The 19865-nt window shown below is 41.9% G+C and overlaps 1 protein-coding gene across 1 annotated transcript in view; it reads left to right on the forward strand.

The window, feature by feature from the left end:
* Baz1a (bromodomain adjacent to zinc finger domain 1A) overlaps positions 1-19865 on the forward strand; it is a 78622-nt gene that overhangs the window by 50986 nt on the left and 7771 nt on the right. The window contains exons 13-23 of the mRNA XM_057782902.1: positions 1774-1869; positions 1991-2215; positions 2591-2756; positions 2939-3046; positions 5609-5742; positions 7039-7638; positions 9878-10041; positions 11530-11681; positions 12303-12439; positions 18167-18414; positions 18494-18711. Of these exons, the coding sequence (XP_057638885.1) occupies positions 1774-1869; positions 1991-2215; positions 2591-2756; positions 2939-3046; positions 5609-5742; positions 7039-7638; positions 9878-10041; positions 11530-11681; positions 12303-12439; positions 18167-18414; positions 18494-18711 (2248 nt within the window). The remainder of the gene's footprint in view (positions 1-1773; positions 1870-1990; positions 2216-2590; positions 2757-2938; positions 3047-5608; positions 5743-7038; positions 7639-9877; positions 10042-11529; positions 11682-12302; positions 12440-18166; positions 18415-18493; positions 18712-19865) is intronic.

The raw sequence follows: 19865 nt of genomic DNA on the forward strand, positions 1-19865 counted from the left end.
ATACTGAAAAAATTCTAAAGAGGTGCTTGGAATTCTCTAGAATGCAGTATAGTAGATCGTACAATTTAAGAGTACATGTTGTTGAGCTGGAAAAGATGGCTCAGCAGCTAAGAGCACTGGCTGCTCTTGCAGAAGACCTTGGTCTGAATCCCATCACCCACATAGAGGCTAACAATTGTCTGTAACTCCAATTCCAGGGGATCTGGCCCCCCTCTTCTGACTTCCTTCAGCACTTGTACATACATGGTACACAGGTGTACACTAAGGTGAACATACGTTCCTAAATTTTTTTAAATGTAAATGCATATTTTTAACATTTTTAATGTAATACATTAAAAACAATCATTCTGTTAATGGTTCATTTCTTAAGGCCTCTGTAGCCTTTGTTCTGATTTCCTCTAGATAAATGGTAGATGTTGGACATGATTAATACCTTCTGAGAAGGAGATCTAGCACACTTGTGTGACTGTCTAGTAGTGTGGGTTATCATAGTGCCTACTAGTGTTAAGTTTGTTGTGGCTATATATATATATGTATATATGTATGTGAAATTCTAGGTCTTGTAGGAAAAATACATTGTCATTTGGGTCTGGTAGGTGTGAGCTGGGCATTTGCAGTAATTTAATCTGGGAACTCTGTGTGGTCCTGTTTATGCTTTGTATCTTAACTTCGCCAGTAACTGTGATCAGATTTGACCCCAGAGTTGCCTTTTTTGGGAAACACTGGCCACTTTTCATTCTCTAATGTTCATTTCATCAATCTTGAAATTTTGCTAAGTGAATCACATGTTAGAATATTCTGGAAGCACAGAGCCAGATTAGCTTTTGTGTCATGGTGGAGTGCAGGAGAGGTGACAGGGTGGGTGGGCAGAGTTCTCACCTCATCTCATTTTAACAAGACTGCTTATGTGGAGCTTCTAATAAATATTTCATTAGAAAACTTAGGAATTGCTTCTCTAGACTCACCCTCAGATTAACTGGCTTGTCTGAAGGATGTACACTGCTTACTGGCAGTGCTCAAACCAGAATATGGCCTGCTGCTTGGAACAGCTTGTGAACACTGTTCAGGAATACAGCAGGCAAGCTGGTTTATTTGGTCTTGTCTCAGGCAAGCATGAGGGGTATAGTTGGCACTGAATTCTTTATCTGTGTACTATAATTGCAAGAATTGTTTATATGATGCTTATATATTTGTACTAGTTCTACTGTAACTTAAGCAGTTTTCAAGGCTAAAGTAATTCTTTAGAGAATACAGAGAAATTGTCCCCATGTTTCTTAGATTGACAGTAAGGAAATTTTAATAAAAAGGATGAATAATCGATAGCAGTGCTGGCTTTTAAAGTTCTTTTGGCAGTTTTTTCTAGGCCTATTTTGTGATGATTACAAGCTATGTTTTGTTATGGTTCAATCTTAAGATGTTTATAAGATTGGGTTTCTTTACTCAACTTTCAAAGTAGACTTTCTAAAGTTACATTGAAAAGGGGGTTTGTTTTAATTCTAAAATACATTTTCCATTTTTGGAATATGAAAGTGCATCTTGTTGGTATTTTGGAAATTGTCTCTGTGTGCTCTCTAAGGAAATGTTAGTGTAAAGTCTGTGTTCCAGGATCTGTTGTGTGTAGGTGGAGCCCGAGAGGACGGGAATGATGCTGTGGTGGGCGTTGGCTCTGCTGAGGTCCCTCAATGTTAAGCTGTTTGCTGTTTCTTTCGTCATTTTAAAGGGCATTCTTCCCAAATATCTTTGCACTAGAATAAAGTATTTATTTCCTTAAAGACTTGTCAGAGGCTCTGGATGAAGATGTAGATCCCACAAAATCTGCACTGTCTGCAGTTGCATCTTTGGCCGCTGCATGGCCACAGTTACACCAGGGTATGTGTGGGCTTTATTTTATTTTATTTTTGTTTGGCATTTTAATTTATAAAGGTATATTTACATTGCTGAATATTCATTGTTTATTTTCTAAATGATTGTTTCATTTTTAACAATATAGGCTGCAGTTTGAAAAGCTTGGATCTTGATAGCTGCACTCTTTCTGAAATCCTCAGACTGCACATCTTAGCTTCAGGTGCTGATGTAACATCAGCAAATGCAAAGTACCGGTATCAGAAACGAGGGGGGTTTGATGCCACAGATGATGCCTGCATGGAGCTGCGACTGAGCAATCCTAGTCTGGTGAAGAAGCTGTCCAGCACTTCCGTGTATGATTTGACACCAGGTAAGCTGCAAGTTGGAATTTTTCTAACATGGTTCCTTCCTACCCAGCTCTTTTATCCAGAGAACTTTCAAGCCAACAAGAAATTCCGGGTATAGACTAGTCATTCAAGAAAATAAGAAAAAACAGTCCATTGTTGGTAGGATCCTTTGGTTTTGGTTTATTTGTTTATTTTGAGGCAGGATCTCACTATGTAGCCCTGGCTGACCTTGAATTCACAAAGATCTACCTGTCTCTGCCTCCCAGATGTTGGCATTAAACAAATGTGCCACCACATCTGCTACTCCTTGTTCTTTATTAGGAGTACAAGTTAGAAATTGTCCAACACTGTTTTTTTTTTCTTCTCATTGATAACACAGCATTTTTCTATTTTGGCAGGAGAAAAAATGAAGATACTTCATGCTCTCTGTGGGAAGCTACTGACCCTAGTTTCTACTAGGGATTTCATTGAAGATTACGTTGATGTATTACGGCAGGCCAAGCAGGAATTCCGAGAGCTCAAGGCAGAACAACACCGCAAAGAGCGAGAAGCCACAGCTGCTCGGTAAGCAGTGCCCACTCACTGGTGTGTTGAGAGCTTGTGGGATATTCTCAGAGCGTGGGGGTAGGTTTCCCCAGCGTAGTTTGTAAAAGCATTTGGAGCACTTTCTATAGCTTAGTAAAGGTACGATGCTAAGTGAAACGTATCTTTGTCAGGTGGACTGTGATCTTTTATTTGACTTTCAGAATACGTAGAAGGAAGGAAGAAAAACTTAAGGAACAAGAACAGAAAATGAAAGAGAAGCAAGAGAAACTGAAGGAGGATGAACAGCGGAATTCAGCTGCAGATCTAGGGTATGGCTTAGTTTCATGCATGTGACTTTATTTATTCACCTCATATACAATAAAAATAAAGAATAAGAATAAAAATCAGACACTTGAAACTCTAAAATGCTTTCAGAGTTTAGAAATTTAATTTTTTGTAATTATGTTAAAAAGCTTATGAAATTTATGTAGAGACTCCTATCAAGAACACATGGGTTAATTTTTTAGCCTAATTTTTGAGAATATAAGAACTCATTTTCTCTTTTCCTTTCTTCTTCTCCTTTCCTCTTCTCTTCAAGGCAGGTGTCTCTGTAGTCCTGGTTGTCCTGGAACTCACTCTGTAGACCAGGCTGCCTCTTGAGTACCAACACCACCTCCACCTGGCACATTTTCTCTTAAAATTAATGTCGTAAATGATAACTTTCTAGAAAACTTTCAGTGGTTATTTTTCTCCCTCCACGGCCACCCCAGCACAGTGCACACTGTTTCACCGTCCTCTGTGACTTAGAGGGATTAGATTGAAAGGTTGATTTCCATCATCCTTTGAAGATATCAAGATAGCCTCCAACATGAATCCCATGCCTCTGCTTCCTAAGTATTAAGATTATAGGCACATGGTTGCCATGGGCAGTCTTTTGGGAAAAGGGAATGGGATATGGCTGTTAATGAATATGAGGTTTTTCTATCAGAATAATTAAAATATTGTAGAATCAGATAGTGTTGGTGATTGTACAATGTCTTAATCACTGTTCCATTGCTGTGAGGAGACGCAATGAGCAAGGTAACTCTTGCTATTTAATTGTAGGCTTGCTTCCAGTTTCAGAAGGTTAACTCGCCATTGTCATGTTGGGAAGCAGGAGACATGGTCCTTGAACAGTACCTGAGAGTTGTGGGTCCTTATTCCCAGGCAGGAGGCTGAGAAACAACTGCACCAGGCTGGTTTTTTGAAACCTCAAAGCTCGCCTAGGATGACACAACAAGGCCACACCTCCTAATCTTTCCCTAAACAATCTATGGACTAGGGGCCTAGACATTCAAATGTATGAGCCTGTGGAGGCCATTCTCATTCAGAACACCACAGGCAATCTTGGAAATATGCTAAAAACATCACTAAGTTGTATCTTTGAAATAGTGATTTTCTTTTCTTTTTTATGAGAAGAGATTTATTTGTTTTATTTATTTATTTGTTTGTTTATTTATTTATTTATTTATTTTGGAGCCTGGTCTTTCTACATAGCCCATGTAGATCAGGGTGCCCTTGAACTCAAGAGATCTGCGTCTCTTCTGCCTTCCAAGTGCTGGAGTTAAAGGCTTGGTTTTTATAGTATGTAAATTGTTTTTGGTTTTGTACTGAGTACTAACCCTAGGCTCTGGCAGGTGTTAAGCATGTGCTCTCCCTCTGATTATATCCTAGACCCCTCTCAGTCTTCTGAAAAAGAAATATTAGAAACAGGCATGGCGGCTTGGAGACTAGAGAAGGACGGCTGCTGTGAACTTAAAAGTCAGTCTGGGCTACACAGCGGGTTACAGGTCATACTGACTCAACAAACAAACAAATGCACTTTCTCCTGTAGTTGTGTTTTGGGCAGGTTTTCATGTGGCCACAGCGGTCCTGGAACTCCTGTTTCAGCTTTGTCAAGTGTTAGAATTACAGGCGTACACTGGCATACCTGACCTCTTCATATTTTAAAGTATTGTGTGTTGCTGGGGAAGGACAGTGGAGTTTGTTTTCTCCTTCCAGCTTTATGTGGATTCTGGGGCTCCAGCTCAGCTCATCGAGCTTACATGGCAAGCATCTTTACCCCTGAGCTATCTTGTCAGCTCCTTTGTTTTCTGTACTCATCCGACCCCCCTTATATGCCGTTTCCCTGTTTCGTCAATGAAAACAAAAGTAAGCCTGCAAAACCTCACTTTGTATATAGAAACAAAAATGATAGCATGTACTTTGAGAGTCTTGCTGTTTACGCTGACTGGCCTGATGCTCCCTGTGGCCCAGGCTGACCTCAGACTCAAGGCAGACTTTCTGCCCCAGCCTCGGGAGTACTAGAATTACAGTATACACCACTGCGTCCAGTTTAAATTGTGGAATTTACTCTGAAGTTCATATATTTTAGTTTAAATTGAGCAACATAATGGAATAAATGGGTTATGTTCATTCCACCCACTTACTGTACCTGCAGTATGGAGCTCCTTCCGCGGGAGTATGGCTCCCTATATTTTCCTACCCTGAGCCATATCGTCACCTAACCAGCCTCCTGAGCGGTTAAAGGGACTTTTCTACATCATCCGCGTTCCCAGCTGCCTCAGCAGCACTAGCCGCTCTTGCAGAGAGGACACAGCTTTCATCCCCAGCAGCCATTTGGTACTGCAGGCAGTCAATACAGTCTGTAACTCCAGTTCCTAGCGATCCAGCCCCCTGTTGGCCTCCACAGGTAGCAGGAGCATACATGGTTGCATGTACACACATGCATGCAGAACACGTGCAACTCTTCACTTTTCTTCACTGCTCTAGGACCAAGCAGGGTTTTTCTCTCCTTTTTCTCATCCATATCTTGAGACACTTTACTTTAAACTCATTCTTTTTCCTTTCAGGGAGGAAGGAAGGGAAGATTTTGACACTAGTACGGAGAGCAAAGAAATAGATGGGAAAGATCTGGACCCTGACGTGGTTACTGAGGATGAAGATGACCCAGGATCACTGAAAAGGAGCAGAAGACATACAGAAGGTCATTTACTGTTTCTTAGCTAGGTCTCAATTCAGCTTACACTCACTGTGTAGCCAGAACTGACCTTGCCTCTAAATGGTGGAATTCTAAGAATATGCTGCATGAATATCTGTGTGGTGTCTAAACATCTGCCTTATAGCTCATGATGAGTCATAAAAATGACCAGTTTGTTATCGAATGTTATAAAAACACTTGTATTTCTAGGATTGTTTTGTTTTGTATTTCATCAAGACATCATAGTACTCCTCACTACATAGTACATAACCCAGACTTGCCTGGAACTTACTTTCTTTTTCTTTTTCTTCTCCTTTTCCTTCAAGACACGGTTTCTCTGTATAGCCCTGGCCATCCCGGAACTTGCTCTGTAGACCAGGCTGGCCTCAAACTCAGAGATTCTCACCTGACTCAACCTCCCAAGTGCAGGGATTGAACCACTATGCCTATCATATATAGATCAGTGTTTCCTAACTTCAAACGTTATTTGAGGGGGTGGTGAGAGTTTAAGATAGGGCCTCACTCTGTAGCTCTGGCTGACTTGGAACTCACTGTAGACTAGGCTAGCCTCACCTGTCTCTGCCTTCTGAGTAACTTTAAATTTTAGTTAGCAAGTTTTATTATCTGGTTTTACTAGTTTTTCTCTATAATATATTAAAGCAATGGGCAGGCCTACACACAAAGATCTCTTGTTGTGTGCACTTAACTTGTTCTGTGCATGCCAGAGAGGAGGAAATGTAGTGTCTTATTCTTAGGACACCAGTTCTGGTCAGTAAGGCCCCAGCTTCAAATACAGCTGAAGTAAGGGGTTGGGCTTCAGTATGTGAATCAGTCCATAGCACACTAAATGGTGGCTTGCTTTGTGTCTTTGTGTTCCATCTTTCTTTTTTTCCTTCTTTCTCTCTTCTTCTTCTTCTTCTTCTTCTTCTTCTTCTTCTTCTTCTTCTTCTTCTTCTTCTTCTTTCTTCTTCTTTCTTCTTTCTTCTTCGTTATTGTTGTTTTGAGATTGGGTTTCTCTGTGTAACCCTGGCTGTCCTGGAATTTACTTTGTAGATCAGACTAACCTTAAATGCAGAGATTCACCTGCCTCTGTCTCCCAAGTGGCTGTTACCCAGCATGTTTCATATTTCTCTAGTGAAAATATGAAATATAATGAGGCAAATGCCTTTAAGAGTTCAAGGCAAGTGGATCTCTGTGAGCTCCATACCAGTGAGGTCTATATAATGGGGCCCTGTCTCAAACAATAATAACAACAAAACCCAAAAAAAATATATAATAATGATGTATTTTATTTCAACACAGGGAAAGTGGGTCAAAATGGCATTAAGCAATGTATGAAGCAGGAAGAGATGAGCTGCCATACAAAGCAGGAGCCTCCTCCTGCTGACGCAGAAGAAGCTGTGCGGCAAGAGCACCAACGGAAAGAGAAGGAACTCCTAGACAAGATCCAGAGTGCCATCGCCTGTACTAATATCTTCCCTTTGGGGCGAGACCGCCTGTACAGGCGATACTGGATTTTCCCTTCTATTCCGGGTTTGTTCATAGAAGAGGATTTTTCAGGTCTTACTGAAGACATGCTGTTGCCTAGACCTTCATCGTTCCGTCATAATGCACAATCTCACGATCCTCAGGTTTCTGTTAAAGCTGAAGAGTCCTTCATGTCCGAATCTACCTCCAACCTTGACCAAGGTTCATTTGATGATTCTGTGCTGTTGCCAAAACCAGTGCATAAGCCAAATCGGTGGTGCTTCTACAGTTCCCGGGAGCAGCTGGACCAGCTTATTGATGCTCTCAACTCCAGAGGACACAGGGAAAGTGCCTTAAAAGACACCCTTCTGCAGGAGAAGAGCAGGATATGTGCTCAGCTGGCCCACTTTTCTGAAGAGAAATTTCACTTTTCAGGTAAATTTTTATTTTGCTTTTTGGGTCAGAGTCTCCCTACATGCCCCAAGCTCTTCTGGAACTTGTAGAATAGCATGACTTTAAGACCCAAGAGATCCTCCTGCCTCTGCCTCCCAAGTGCTGGAATTAACGGTGCGTGCCACCATGCCTGGCTTTCAGGTAAAATTTCAGTGAAAACTATTGTGGGTTTTATTTTTCTTTTTCTCTTCCTCTAATCCTAATCATTGAGGATTAAATCTATTTCAAGCTGTTACATACATATTAGGATAATGTTAGCTTTTTATTTGACCTTCTCCTAGTTTGCAAATGAGTGTGGGCTTATATTTCTTCATATAGCAAAGGCTTACAAAGTGTGTTTGTTGTCTGGTTCATGAGGAACCATCCACAGTGTGAGCAGGTCTTCTCGTTCTCTGTCAGAGACTGACTACTTGGCAGTGCTATGGCAAAATTCTGCACCAATCAACCGGAGGGAAAGCTGCTCCCATCAGCTGCCCCAGGAAGCCTCTCTTCTGACTGGACAAGGCGCTGATCTATGAGTGTAGCAAAGTAACATTAGGAATCATTTCATTGACTTTTTGTCACTCATGTTTAGCTCTGTCCTAGGTCTCTGGGCCATCCAGCTTTTGGTTCCTGACCCTCCAGACAGTGTCAGGCATGGTGATGACCTCTCCTGGAGCCAGGCCATTTTTATATTTTTCAACAGATCAGACACTCACCAATTGAAAGTATACAGTTTAGTGGTTGTCAGTATATTGCACGGGTATGGACAGTCATCCTCACAGGACATCTTAAAACATTTTGTTGCCTCAAACAAGAATCTAGGCCAGGGAGTTATTAGTTCAGCAGCTAAAAGAGCATAGCTTGTAATCCCAGTGGCCTGGGTTCAGTTCCCCGACCCACACTAAAAGCCAGGTGAGTGAGTCTGCTGTACCTCTCCTGTAGCGAGGTGGGGGGCAGGACAGGACCACCAGCCGCTCGTTCACACACACAGTGCAGTGACAGATCACACACACACACACTGTCTAAGTTACCCATTTCTGGATAGGTGTTTTGTTTGTTTCTAGACTGTCTTGGGAAATGCTGCTGTAAATATTTACTTACATGTTTTTGTGGAGATGGGGTTTTCTTTGTGAAGTATATACCTAGGGGTAAATTACTTTCCATGTGCTCCAGGAACTACTAGTTTGTTTCCCAAAGCAGCTACATGTTTATTTTCCCACCCATGGTGTATGAAGGTTCTAGTTTCTCCACTTACCAGTAAATTAACTAGTTTTCTATTTCAGCCTTTGTTCAGGGTGTGAAGTCCCACTGAGGATCCATTTGTATAATTTCCTTAAATGTCTGTGCAAATATTTTGCCCATTTTGTAAATGAATTATTTGTCTTTTTACGTGTATTATATGTCTATATCTACTTGTGTGTATTTTTACGATAAGAGTTCTTTGTTCTGGATACAAAGCTGACTAGTATCAGTTTAGTACAAGCTGGAGTCATCTGGGAAGAAAGCTGTAACTGAGAAAATGCCTCCATGAGATTGGCCTCTAAGGAAGTCTGTAGGGCTTTTGATTGATGATTGATAGATATGGGAGGGCCCATCTCACTGCAGGAGGTGCCATGGCTAAGCAGGGGATCCTGGAGGATTTAAGGAATAGGTTAAGGAAATCACGAGGAGTAAGCCACCAAGCAGCACTCTTCCATGGCTTCTGCTTCAGTTCCTACCTCCAGGTTCCTTCCTTGGGTTCCTGACCTGACTTCCTTCAATGATGAACTGTGATTAAGCTGAAATAAACCCTTTCCTCCCCAAGCTGCTGCTGGCCATGATGTTTTTTGTGGTTGTTGTTTGTTTGTTTGTTTTTCGAGACAGGGTTTCTCTGTGGTTTTGGAGCCTGTCCTGGAACTAGCTCTTGTAAACCAGGCTGGTCTCGAACTCACAGAGATCTGCCTGCCTCTGCCTCCCAAGTGCTGGGATTAAAGGCGTGCGCCACCACCGCCCGGCTGGCCATGATGTTTTATAACAGCAACAGAAACCTCAAGACAAAGACCTTTACCAAATTTATGGTTGTAACTCTTTAGGATTTATAGTGCTTTCATGTTGATTATCTCAAAATCATGTCATGTAATGTGTTTATGGTTGTAACTATTGAGGACTTATGCTTTTTTTATTTCAGTTATCTCAGAATCATGTCATGTTATGTTTTTATGTAGAAAATCTTAATGTAAGAGATATTTGGTTATTTCAGACAAACCTCAAGCTGATAGCAAGCCTGTTTCTTCTCGGGGACGATCTTCCAATGTATGTGACACACCACAGATGTCTGCAGAGAGGCAGCTTGAGCTGAGGCTCAGAGACTTTCTTTTGGACATTGAAGACAGAATCTATCAAGGGACATTAGGAGCAATCAAGGTTTGTCCCTCCTGATGTTTATAGCTTAGCTGGTATGTGTAAATATTTCTGGATGTTTTATATTTTCATCAGATGTTGAAATATATAAGGATATTAACTTCCTTAACCAACTCCTGCCTTCTCTGCTTAATCATATTGGTGGTTGTCCCCTAAACCCCCACTAGCAGGGTCTTGTACATATTAGGTGACCGCTCCAGTAAAGTGCATCTCCAAGTGTTGGTTTCTGTGTCTTTGAGACAAGGCCTAACACTGTGACCTTGATTGCCTGGAACTCTCCAACTGCCGCAACTTGCAGGCTCGCACCATTCTTCCTGTTACATATGCTGTGTTGGTGCCTTTGCCATCATTTGTCATTTTTACTATGGCCAACTTAGTCATTTATAAAGGGCTGGATAGATGGCCCAGCACTGGCTGTTCTTCTAGAGGCCCCAGTTTAACTAGTGGTAGCTCACAGCCTTCTGTAACTCCAGTCCGAGAGGATCTCACTCTCTCCTGGCCACCATGGCCATTGGACACTTAAGTGGTGTGTAGACTTATATGCAGATGGAACATTTGTACATTTTTGGTTTGGCTTTTGTTTTTCGAGACAGAGTTTCTCTGTGTAGCTTTGGAGGGAACCTGCCCTGTAACTCACTCTGTAGACCAGGCTGGCCTCTAACTCAGGATCCGCCTGCCTCTGTCTCCTGAGTGCTTGGGTTAAAGGCGTGTGCACCACTGCCCAGCTTAAATTTAAATTTTTAGGCCGGGCGGTGGTGGCGCATGCCTTTAATCCCAGCACCTGGGAGGCAGAGGCAGGCGGATCTCTGTGAGTTCGAGGCCAGCCTGGTCTAGAAGAGCTAGTTCCAGGACAGGAACCAAAAGCTACAGAGAAAACAAAACAAAATAAATTTTTAGAAATTTGTGTAAAACTGGGTGTAGTAGCAATGGCCTTTAATTCCAGCACTTGGGAGGCTGAGGCAGGTGAATCTTTGTGAGCTTGAGGCCAGCCTGGTCTACAAAGTGAGCTCCAGGACAAACTGGACCTACATGGAGAGAGCCTATTTCAAAAAAACAAAACAAATTTAGCATGATGGCTCACACCTGTAATCCCAGCCCTTTAGAAGTTGAAGCAGGAGGATCACCCTGAGTTCAAAGCCAGCTTGGGCTACATTGTAAGACTGACTCACTTTCTCTCTCTCACACACACACACAATATAATTTTTAAAAATAGACTACTAAAGCTTTCATCTGCAAATTATATTAATTTCATTTCATAATTTAGCAACTTTTTTCATTATTTATTTTAGGTTTTGAGTTTATTCTTGTTATATAATCCTAACTTCCTGCCACAGCCTCCTGAGTGCAGTAACTGTAATTTTTTAGATGCCTTTTGATTCATTGTTTCTAGGATGTACATGAATTAATCTTACTTTTGTACTCTTAAGTGCATACGTCTTAGAGTAATGTATTCCCATATTTCAGGGTTAATAAGTTTGGGTTTCGTTACAGGTTACAGATCGGCACGTCTGGAGATCGGCCTTAGAGAATGGACGGTATGAGCTGTTAAGTGAGGAAAGCAAGGAGAATGGAGTGATTAAAACTGTGAATGAAGATGTCGAGGAGATGGAAATTGAACAAGCAAAGGTCATAGTGAGAGACAGGTACAGAGGCTCCTGAAGTCTTCAGTTCCTGCTCGCCCCTGCAGTCTGCTATTCACTCACTTGTAATAGTTCTTTGAGACTGGGAAAGTTTTCTATTTTTTTGGCTTTTCAAGATAGGGTTTCTCTGTGTAACAGTCCAGGCTGGCCTCAGACTCACTGACATCCACCTGCCTCTGCCTCCCAAGTGCTAGGATTCCATGAGTGTGCTTTACTAATCCCAGTTCTCCCTCCCCTCTTACATAGGTGTTGATAAACTTGTGGGGTCTGGGGAGGTGGCTCAGGAGATAAAGCACTTGCCATACAAGTTAGGACCAGAGTTTTGAACAACAGAATGTATATAGAGCTAGGCACATGCTCCTAGTGCTGTCACTGGCAAAATGGGAGGCAGAGACGGAATTCCTGGGAGTGCATGGCAGCCAGCCTGGCATCTGCAGTGGCAAACAAACCCTGGCTTGAAGGTAGAAGGCAACAACTGACACCTGAGGCTGTCCTCTCCTTCACTTCGGTGAGGGGCGTGAGTGCACACGCGTGCACACACACGCACTTGGGAAGGATGAGGAGGTTCAAGTTTCACCTGATTGTGATTTTCAGTACCATAAACTGTTGTTATTTTAATTGTAGACTTTTGGGGATTAAAACAGAAACTCCAAGTACCAGCAGTACACCGCAGTCAGTGAGCAATGTGGTTCATTATCTGGCTATGGCCCTCTTTCAGATAGAACAGGGCATTGAGCGGCGTTTCCTCAAAGCTCCACTTGGTGAGTATCTTCTTATTACTAGTTACGTAAGAGCTCAAGGGCTGGCATGAAATTGGCATATAATGAACTTGAAACTGTTTTCGCTGTTTAAAAGATGAGCTTTTCAGTAAGATGTATTTTAAATAATGCATAGATACTGCTTTCTGGCTTATTCTAAATAAATATTGTTCTAGTAAACGCTTTTAAAACTATTCCTTTTTGTGTAATGTTTCAAAAAGATTACCAAAATGTATTTTCCAGACTTCAAATAATGTAAATTATATAAAAACAGGGTTTTCTAAGTGACTTAAATTTTATTGATTTAAATCTATATCATTTGAAGATTTGGTTTAAAAATAAGTATTACCCAAGGAATGTCCAGTCAGAAAATATAGTGTTAGGACTATAGATGAGGATTTGTTCTGCCATTTGTACTGTGTGTGTGTGTTTTGCTGGGGATTGTACCCAGGACCTCATGCATGCCAGGAAAACTCTCACTGAGCTGCATTTTGTGTCTAGAATGAAAGAAATAATACTGTCTACCAGTTTTAGCTATTCATGCAATTATGCAATTTTTTTCTTTTTTCTTTTTTTTTTTTTCAAAATTTCTTTTTTTTAAAATATTTATTTATTTATTATGTATACAATATTCTGTCTGTGTGTATGCCTGCTGGCCAGAAGAGGGCACCAGACCCCATTACAGATGGTTGTGAGCCACCATGTGGTTGCTGGGAATTGAACTCAGGACCTTTGGTAGAGCAGGCAATGCTCTTAACCTCTGAGCCATCTCTCCAGCCCCTCTTTTTTTTTTTTTTTTTTTTTTTTTTTTTTGAGACAGGGTTTCTCTGTAGCTTTGGAGCTTGTCCTAGAACTAGCTCTTGTAGACCAGGCTGGTCTCGAACTCACAGAGATCCGCCTGTCTCTGCCTCCCAAGTGCTGGGATTAAAGGCGTGCGCCACCACTGCCTGGTGCAATTACACAATTTAATAGGCTTTTTAGGACCAACCTAAGAACCTAATTATTATGTCTTCAGAAAATATGAATTTTAGATTCATCTTTGTCCGACTTTAATAAATTGTCATGTTAAAAAGATATGATAGCACACGCCTTTAATCTTCGTGCTAGAGAGGCAGGCAGGTGGGTCTCTGAGTTTAAGTCCAGCTTGATCTACACATAGTCAGTTCTAGGCCAGTCAGGGCTGCATAGAGACTTTCTCTTTAATTTATTTTTTTCAAGAAGTTTATATTTCATTGGGATTATAGAGGAGATTTTTAAAAATTCCTTTCTGGTCTCATTGGAAAAAGCAACCTAAATAAACTAAATTTGTTAAATAATCTTAATGTGATAAATGTGAGGAATATTAAAAATGAAATGTCAGAGCTAGAGAGATGGCTCATTGATTAAAAGCACCCAGATTTGGTTCCAGGCACCAACATAGCAGCTCACAGCTGCCTGTAGTTTCATATCCATGGGATCCAGCACCCTCTGCTGGTCCCTGTGGACACCAGGAGTAAATGTGGCACACAGACCGACAGATATATAAAAATAAATAAAAATTTAAATTTCTTTAAATAAGTGATTCCTTCCTAATGCTGCAACCTTTTAATACAGTTCCTCATGTTGTGGTGAAAAACCATAAAATTATTTTTGTTGCTACTTCATAACTATGATTTTGTTACTGTTATGAATTGTAAATATTTGTACTTGCCAATAGTCTTAGGCAACCCCTCTGAAAGGTCATTCGACCCCAAAGAGGCTGCAGCCCACAGGTTGAGAACCATTGCTACAGACAGTACCATCCAATTTCAGAATGTGAATTTGTTCACACAGTGTCCTTAGATCGAAGAATTCATAGCTAATACCTCAGTGTTATAAAGTTATTGATAGTTGTGTTATAACTTAAGAAATCCTATCACACTGACAGTGCAGTTGTAAAGCCTGTCATCTTTTAGCACCTGATGTCACGGCATGCTTGGTTTTGCTGGGGTTTGGTTTGAGGACTGAGTGTTGGGCTCCACACATGCTCCCATGAGCTGTATCTTCTCCAGCCCTCTTCTTTCTGTCTTAAGACAGGGTCTCACTAAGTTGCTCAGGATGATCCTGAACTCTTGTGTAGTGCGGGCAGGCCTTGAACTTAGTGTCCCTCCTGCCTTAATTACCCTCCTCTACACTGGTATTACAGGCCTGTACCATCAGACCAAAAGTTCCTCAAATTCCTTTGAATGGACTGATCAAAAAAGAAAGCTCAGACGCTACCCCAGTGTATTAAGAACACTTGAAAGATGAGGAGATGGACTCTCACTGCTGAACTATATGTTATTGATGGGTTCGGGGACAACTAAAATAATGGCCTTCGGCTGTGTGCCCACCAGGCTCCGGTGGGTTGTTCGAACCCAGTGGTCATACAGATGACCCAAGTTAGATTAAATGGATCACAAAGCCAAGCCAAAAGGTCATGAGCCTGGGAAAGAAACTGGTGGAGGGGAGAGGTGTTGATGGGGATGGAAGGGAGTTAGTTAGTAGGGGTTTGGAGGAAGGTGGGGGCACAGCTGGGTGGTAGACTGCTTGGCCTGTGTGCTCAGAGCTTACTGGCTTTTCTAGTAGGGTCTTAGAAGATAAGAATGCTGAGAGACTGGCAGACAGTGGAGCCTTGGCTGAGGTTTCAGACGGAAGATTGTCTGGACACTGGGATAGGGGTCGTTTGTGTGGCATATTGGACTAAGTCTGTGTGTGCTGATCAACTGAGACTGGAGAGTCAACTGATCAATAGGACACCAGCACCATTGAGGTGAAGATGTCTCCATGCCAGCAGGACAGCAGAATCTCAGAACCGGCACACAGAGGCTGTGTCCAGACAGGCTGTATCTCGAGCTGGCAGCAGAACTCGGCAATGTGTAAAGTCTCATGGTGCTGGTTTTGAAGGCTTGAGGGAGTCAGTGGAGAGTGGCTGAGGCCTAGCATTGTGTGGTAAGGTTGGAGTCCCTGGGGAGGAGCCAGGAGAGATCAGCCTCAGTTGTAGTGGAGACCCCAGATACTGGAGATGGCAGGGCCATGGCATGTCCATCAAGGACAACAGCAGGTGTGGAAAAAGAGGAGTTCAGGAGACTCTCCCCGCCTACCCAGAGATCCCACCCATTGCCTCGGAAGTTGTTAGATTCCTTGTATCCCATAAAAGGTTTTGTCACTCCCTGAACTAAGGATAGAGATTACAGAGAAGCCTCTAATCTTCTTGAGGCTAGCCTTGAAAACCTCCAAGGAAAAAAGTTGCTTATGCGTTCAGAGGAGAAATGAGATCTAGTTGTTTAGTTTACCTGTAGCAATTTCTTGAGTTTATCAAGACCAGCAAAGTAGAAGATAAGAGAAACAAGGCGTATTTTGCCCTTGGTAGCCATGTATCCTAGAGAACCAGTGAGGTGTACTTGGCTTGTTGAAGCTTGTCAAAGCTGGTAAAGAAAGCAAATTTGTGTGCAGCTGTGATCCAGCGCTTACGTGGAGGCTGCCCTAGGGTATGTGGGAGCCTGAGACTCCCATGGGCCACAGGAGGCCCTGTCTCAACAAAGGGCTGGGGCCAGGGTTTGGCTCTCTGGCACTCATGTAAAAGCAGGATAGTGCTGGGCCAACAATCTCATTATGAACGGACATAAATGATCTCAATCTTACGATGTAGCCAAAGGTGACCCTGAGCTTCTGACCCTCCACTTTGTTCCCCTATAACTGGGATTACACTGACAAAACCGGGGGTGGATGGCTCATGCCTCTAAATTTGAGGCCGCCTGAGCTGCCTTATCTTAAAACTTTCACAAATCCATGAATCCTTCACACTGCTTTCCAAGACTAAAAACTTCTCATAATTGACCTTTCTTCCACTCTAACATGTTGGCCATTCGTCAACCTTATTTCTTGCCATTACCAAATAAGGATTTGTGTCCAAATTTGTCCAGAAAGATTTCTTCATGATCTTTTAGCTATCAGTGCTTTTGGGTCCTTCCTTGGAGGTCCTGTTCATTCATACCCAGAGCTTTCCATGAAGTCTTTTAACAGAGTCAAGACAAACACAGAGTGAGCAGACACAGATAAAGCCAGTGTGCTAGTTAGTAAATCACACACTCCAAAGGTAGAGATGAGCTGAAATTGGAATTCAGAATTTAACTAGTTTATATACTATATACTGTCTACAAAGGTACCTTGGGGTATGAGCTAGTTTGGGATTAGTGTAGTTGTGTAGTGTGTGTGAAATCCTTGGTCTAATCTCCAACAACACTAGATACATGGAAAGATGAGGTGGGAAAAGTATCCACTTACATCCTAAATGTATTTGCCCTTAATACCTTCTTCATTATCTCTAGCTCTGAAGACTTGTTTGAAGTTCTCTTTAGTTCTTATTTCTTTGTTTTGGTTATGCTGGGGATCAAACCTCAGATCTGATGCATGGTAAGCACATGCTCTATCACTGAACTGCACACTCGCCAGAACTCTGACTCATGTAAACTGCTCATCTCCTGTTCCAAGTGAGCAGAGCAAATGTAGAAAAATAAGAAAGAACTCGAGTGGCGAGGGTTCTGAGAAAGGAATGCCCAATTTAAACTCTTACATAAAACATATTAAACAGTTTTTCATATTTTATGAAGTTCTGATATTTGGTTTTATTATTAGTCTCATTCTTATAGTTTTCATAATATTTTATTTCCACAATAAAACTGCAAGTTTTTGGTTTGGTGGTGTATGGATGTGTGTTATTGGGGGTGGAAAACCAGGACTGCAGTGCAAAGCAAGCATTCTACTTCGGAGCTGTTCACTCAAACCCTTCGTGGGGTTTGGTTTTCTTTATGTTTAGTTTTGTTTGCTTTAATTAGTATTATTGTTGTGGGGTGCACTTAAACCTGTGTGCTCCCCAGCATAGTATGGAGGTCAAAGGACACTCTCCATTGGTTCTTCCTTCCACTTGGGGTCCCAGGATCCAACTTAGGTCATCAGGCGTCCATGACAGGCACATTTACCTGCTGAGCCCTCTTGCTGGCTTGGATTTTTTTGTTTGTTTGTTTTGTTTCTTTGGTTGATTTAGTTTGGGGCATTTTTGTTTTGTTTTTGAGATAGTACCCCAGAATGGCCTTGAACTTAAAATGTCGCCCAGGCTGTCCTGTAGTTGAACCCTTGCCTCAGTCTCTTATATCAGTGTTGGTGTGGTGAACTCTCGACAGTCTGCACAGTGGTCTTTAATATATTAGAACACACTGAGCCGATACCCTCAATTTCAGAACATAGACCATCAGCTCAAAAGAAACCTCATGTGTTCATACTGAAATTAGAACACATGAGGTTCAATCGTTCTTCTGGCAATGGGAAAGTACATACTTGATCCAAAGGAAGGGTAACTTAATCAGTTTTAAATTAGATCAAGATTCAATACAAAGACTAGATTGGGAACACATTGCCTAAATTCTTTTCTCTTTTAACTATTAAAATCTTCAAGCCTTCAGTTTGGATTTAAGTAATTCCTTATGTCATTAAAAATGTGACTCAGCAGATGGAACATTAGGTGTAGGGAGTTTGAGGGTGAGACAGTCTTGTTCCATTGCAACCCAGCTGACCTGGAACTCATTGTATAGTCCAGACTGGAATCACACAGAATTTTAGTTTTCAATATTAAGCATAATCTTTTTGACAAACATAAACATGAAATTAAAAAAGGAATTCCAGGAGACACTTATGTTTGCCCAGGAACTTCAGTCATGTTTCCTCTCTTTGAAGATGGCAGTGACAGCGGGCGTTCTTATAAAACTGTCCTGGACCGTTGGAGAGAGTCCCTCCTTTCCTCTGCAAGTCTATCCCAAGTCTTTCTTCATTTATCAACCTTGGATCGCAGTGTGATGTGGTCTAAATCTATACTGAACGCGCGTTGCAAGATCTGCCGGAAGAAGGGTGATGCTGAGAACATGGTCCTCTGTGATGGCTGTGACCGCGGCCATCACACCTACTGCGTCCGGCCGAAACTTAAGGTATTTATCTTCCTCTGTTGCCCACATCGGAACTGAGGTCTCGACCAGTAGATGATGGTGATTTCTGTGATTTGTTCAGGCCATTCCTGAAGGAGATTGGTTTTGTCCAGAGTGCCGACCAAAGCAGCGCTCCAGGAGACTTTCCTCTAGGCAGAGACCGTCTCTAGAAAGTGATGAAGAGATGGAAGAGAGCATGGAAGGTGACGACGAAGTTGATGATGAAGAAGGCGAGAGTGAGGAGGAAGAGTATGAGGTAGAACAAGATGAAGAAGACTCCGAAGAGGAGGAAGAACTCAGGTGAGTCCAGTTTGCCACGTGAGGGTGGTCTAGCCTGTGACTCTCAAACCCACACACAATACTTGGGGACATAACTGTTCGAAAAATAACATATCTGAAACTGCTTGTGCTTTTCATGTATTATACATAACTCGGAATATTTCCAAGGTGGGTATTTCTGATCTAAGCAGACCACATTGTGTTCATGTGCTCTTGCCCCATTATCGTTAACAACTCCTTGGAGACAGACTATCACTCGGGCCGCTGCACGGCTTTTGCACTGGACTTCTCCTGCTGTGGAAACTCTGGGGTGGTCTCCCTTTCTCTTTTCCCCTCAAGCAGTCTCACATTGTTGCTCAGGTAGACTCGAACTTGAAGTAATCCTGCCTTGGCCTCCTGAGTGCTCAGATTACAGACATGCACAATCATACCTGCTGCATAGATATAACTAGTAGGCAAATGTTTCTATCCACTGGTTCTCCATCAGTAGTCCTAGATAGAGTCACAAGAGAAAGTCATATTGTATTCTTTGTTCTTGTTCTTAGCTCACTCTCCATTCTAAACATTTGTACCAATCTCATGGAATCAAGAGGCTGAGTATGGCAAGGTGCCCAAGAGCTGTCCAGTTCAGAAAGGCCATTGTCAGAGGAGAATAATTAATAGAATCTTCCCATTTATTGTTATTAAGGTTTTTTCTCTTTCATTATTTGAGAATTTCATACGTATGTGTTCATCAAATCAACTACAATTTTATTTTTTGTTTTTCAAGATAGGATTTTTCTGTAGCTCTGGCTGTCCTGAAATTCGCTCTGTAGATTAGGCTGGCCTCGAACTCACAGAGATCCATCTGCCTCTGTCCCCTGAGTGCTGGGATTAAAAGGTGTGTGCAACCATTGCCTAGCTTGTCTTTTTGTTTTTTTTAAGAGTGTCAGCTAGTAGAGACCGTCTACCATATAAAGCTTTTGAAGGCAATATCATATTAAACTTAGCAATAAAGGATCTGGGGAGCCCGGAAAGATGGCTGTTGTTTGATTTTCTTTTACTCTTAACTCTTTGCTCTTTTGGGGGCTCACAACCCAGCTCCCAAACAAATCATACACATGGAGACTTATTCTTTCTTATAAATTGCCTGGCCTCAGCTTGGCTTGTTTCTAGCCAGGCTTTCTTATCTTAAA

The sequence above is a fragment of the Chionomys nivalis genome, chromosome 10, assembly GCF_950005125.1.
Source record: "Chionomys nivalis chromosome 10, mChiNiv1.1, whole genome shotgun sequence".
Taxonomy (NCBI): Eukaryota; Metazoa; Chordata; class Mammalia; order Rodentia; family Cricetidae; genus Chionomys; species Chionomys nivalis.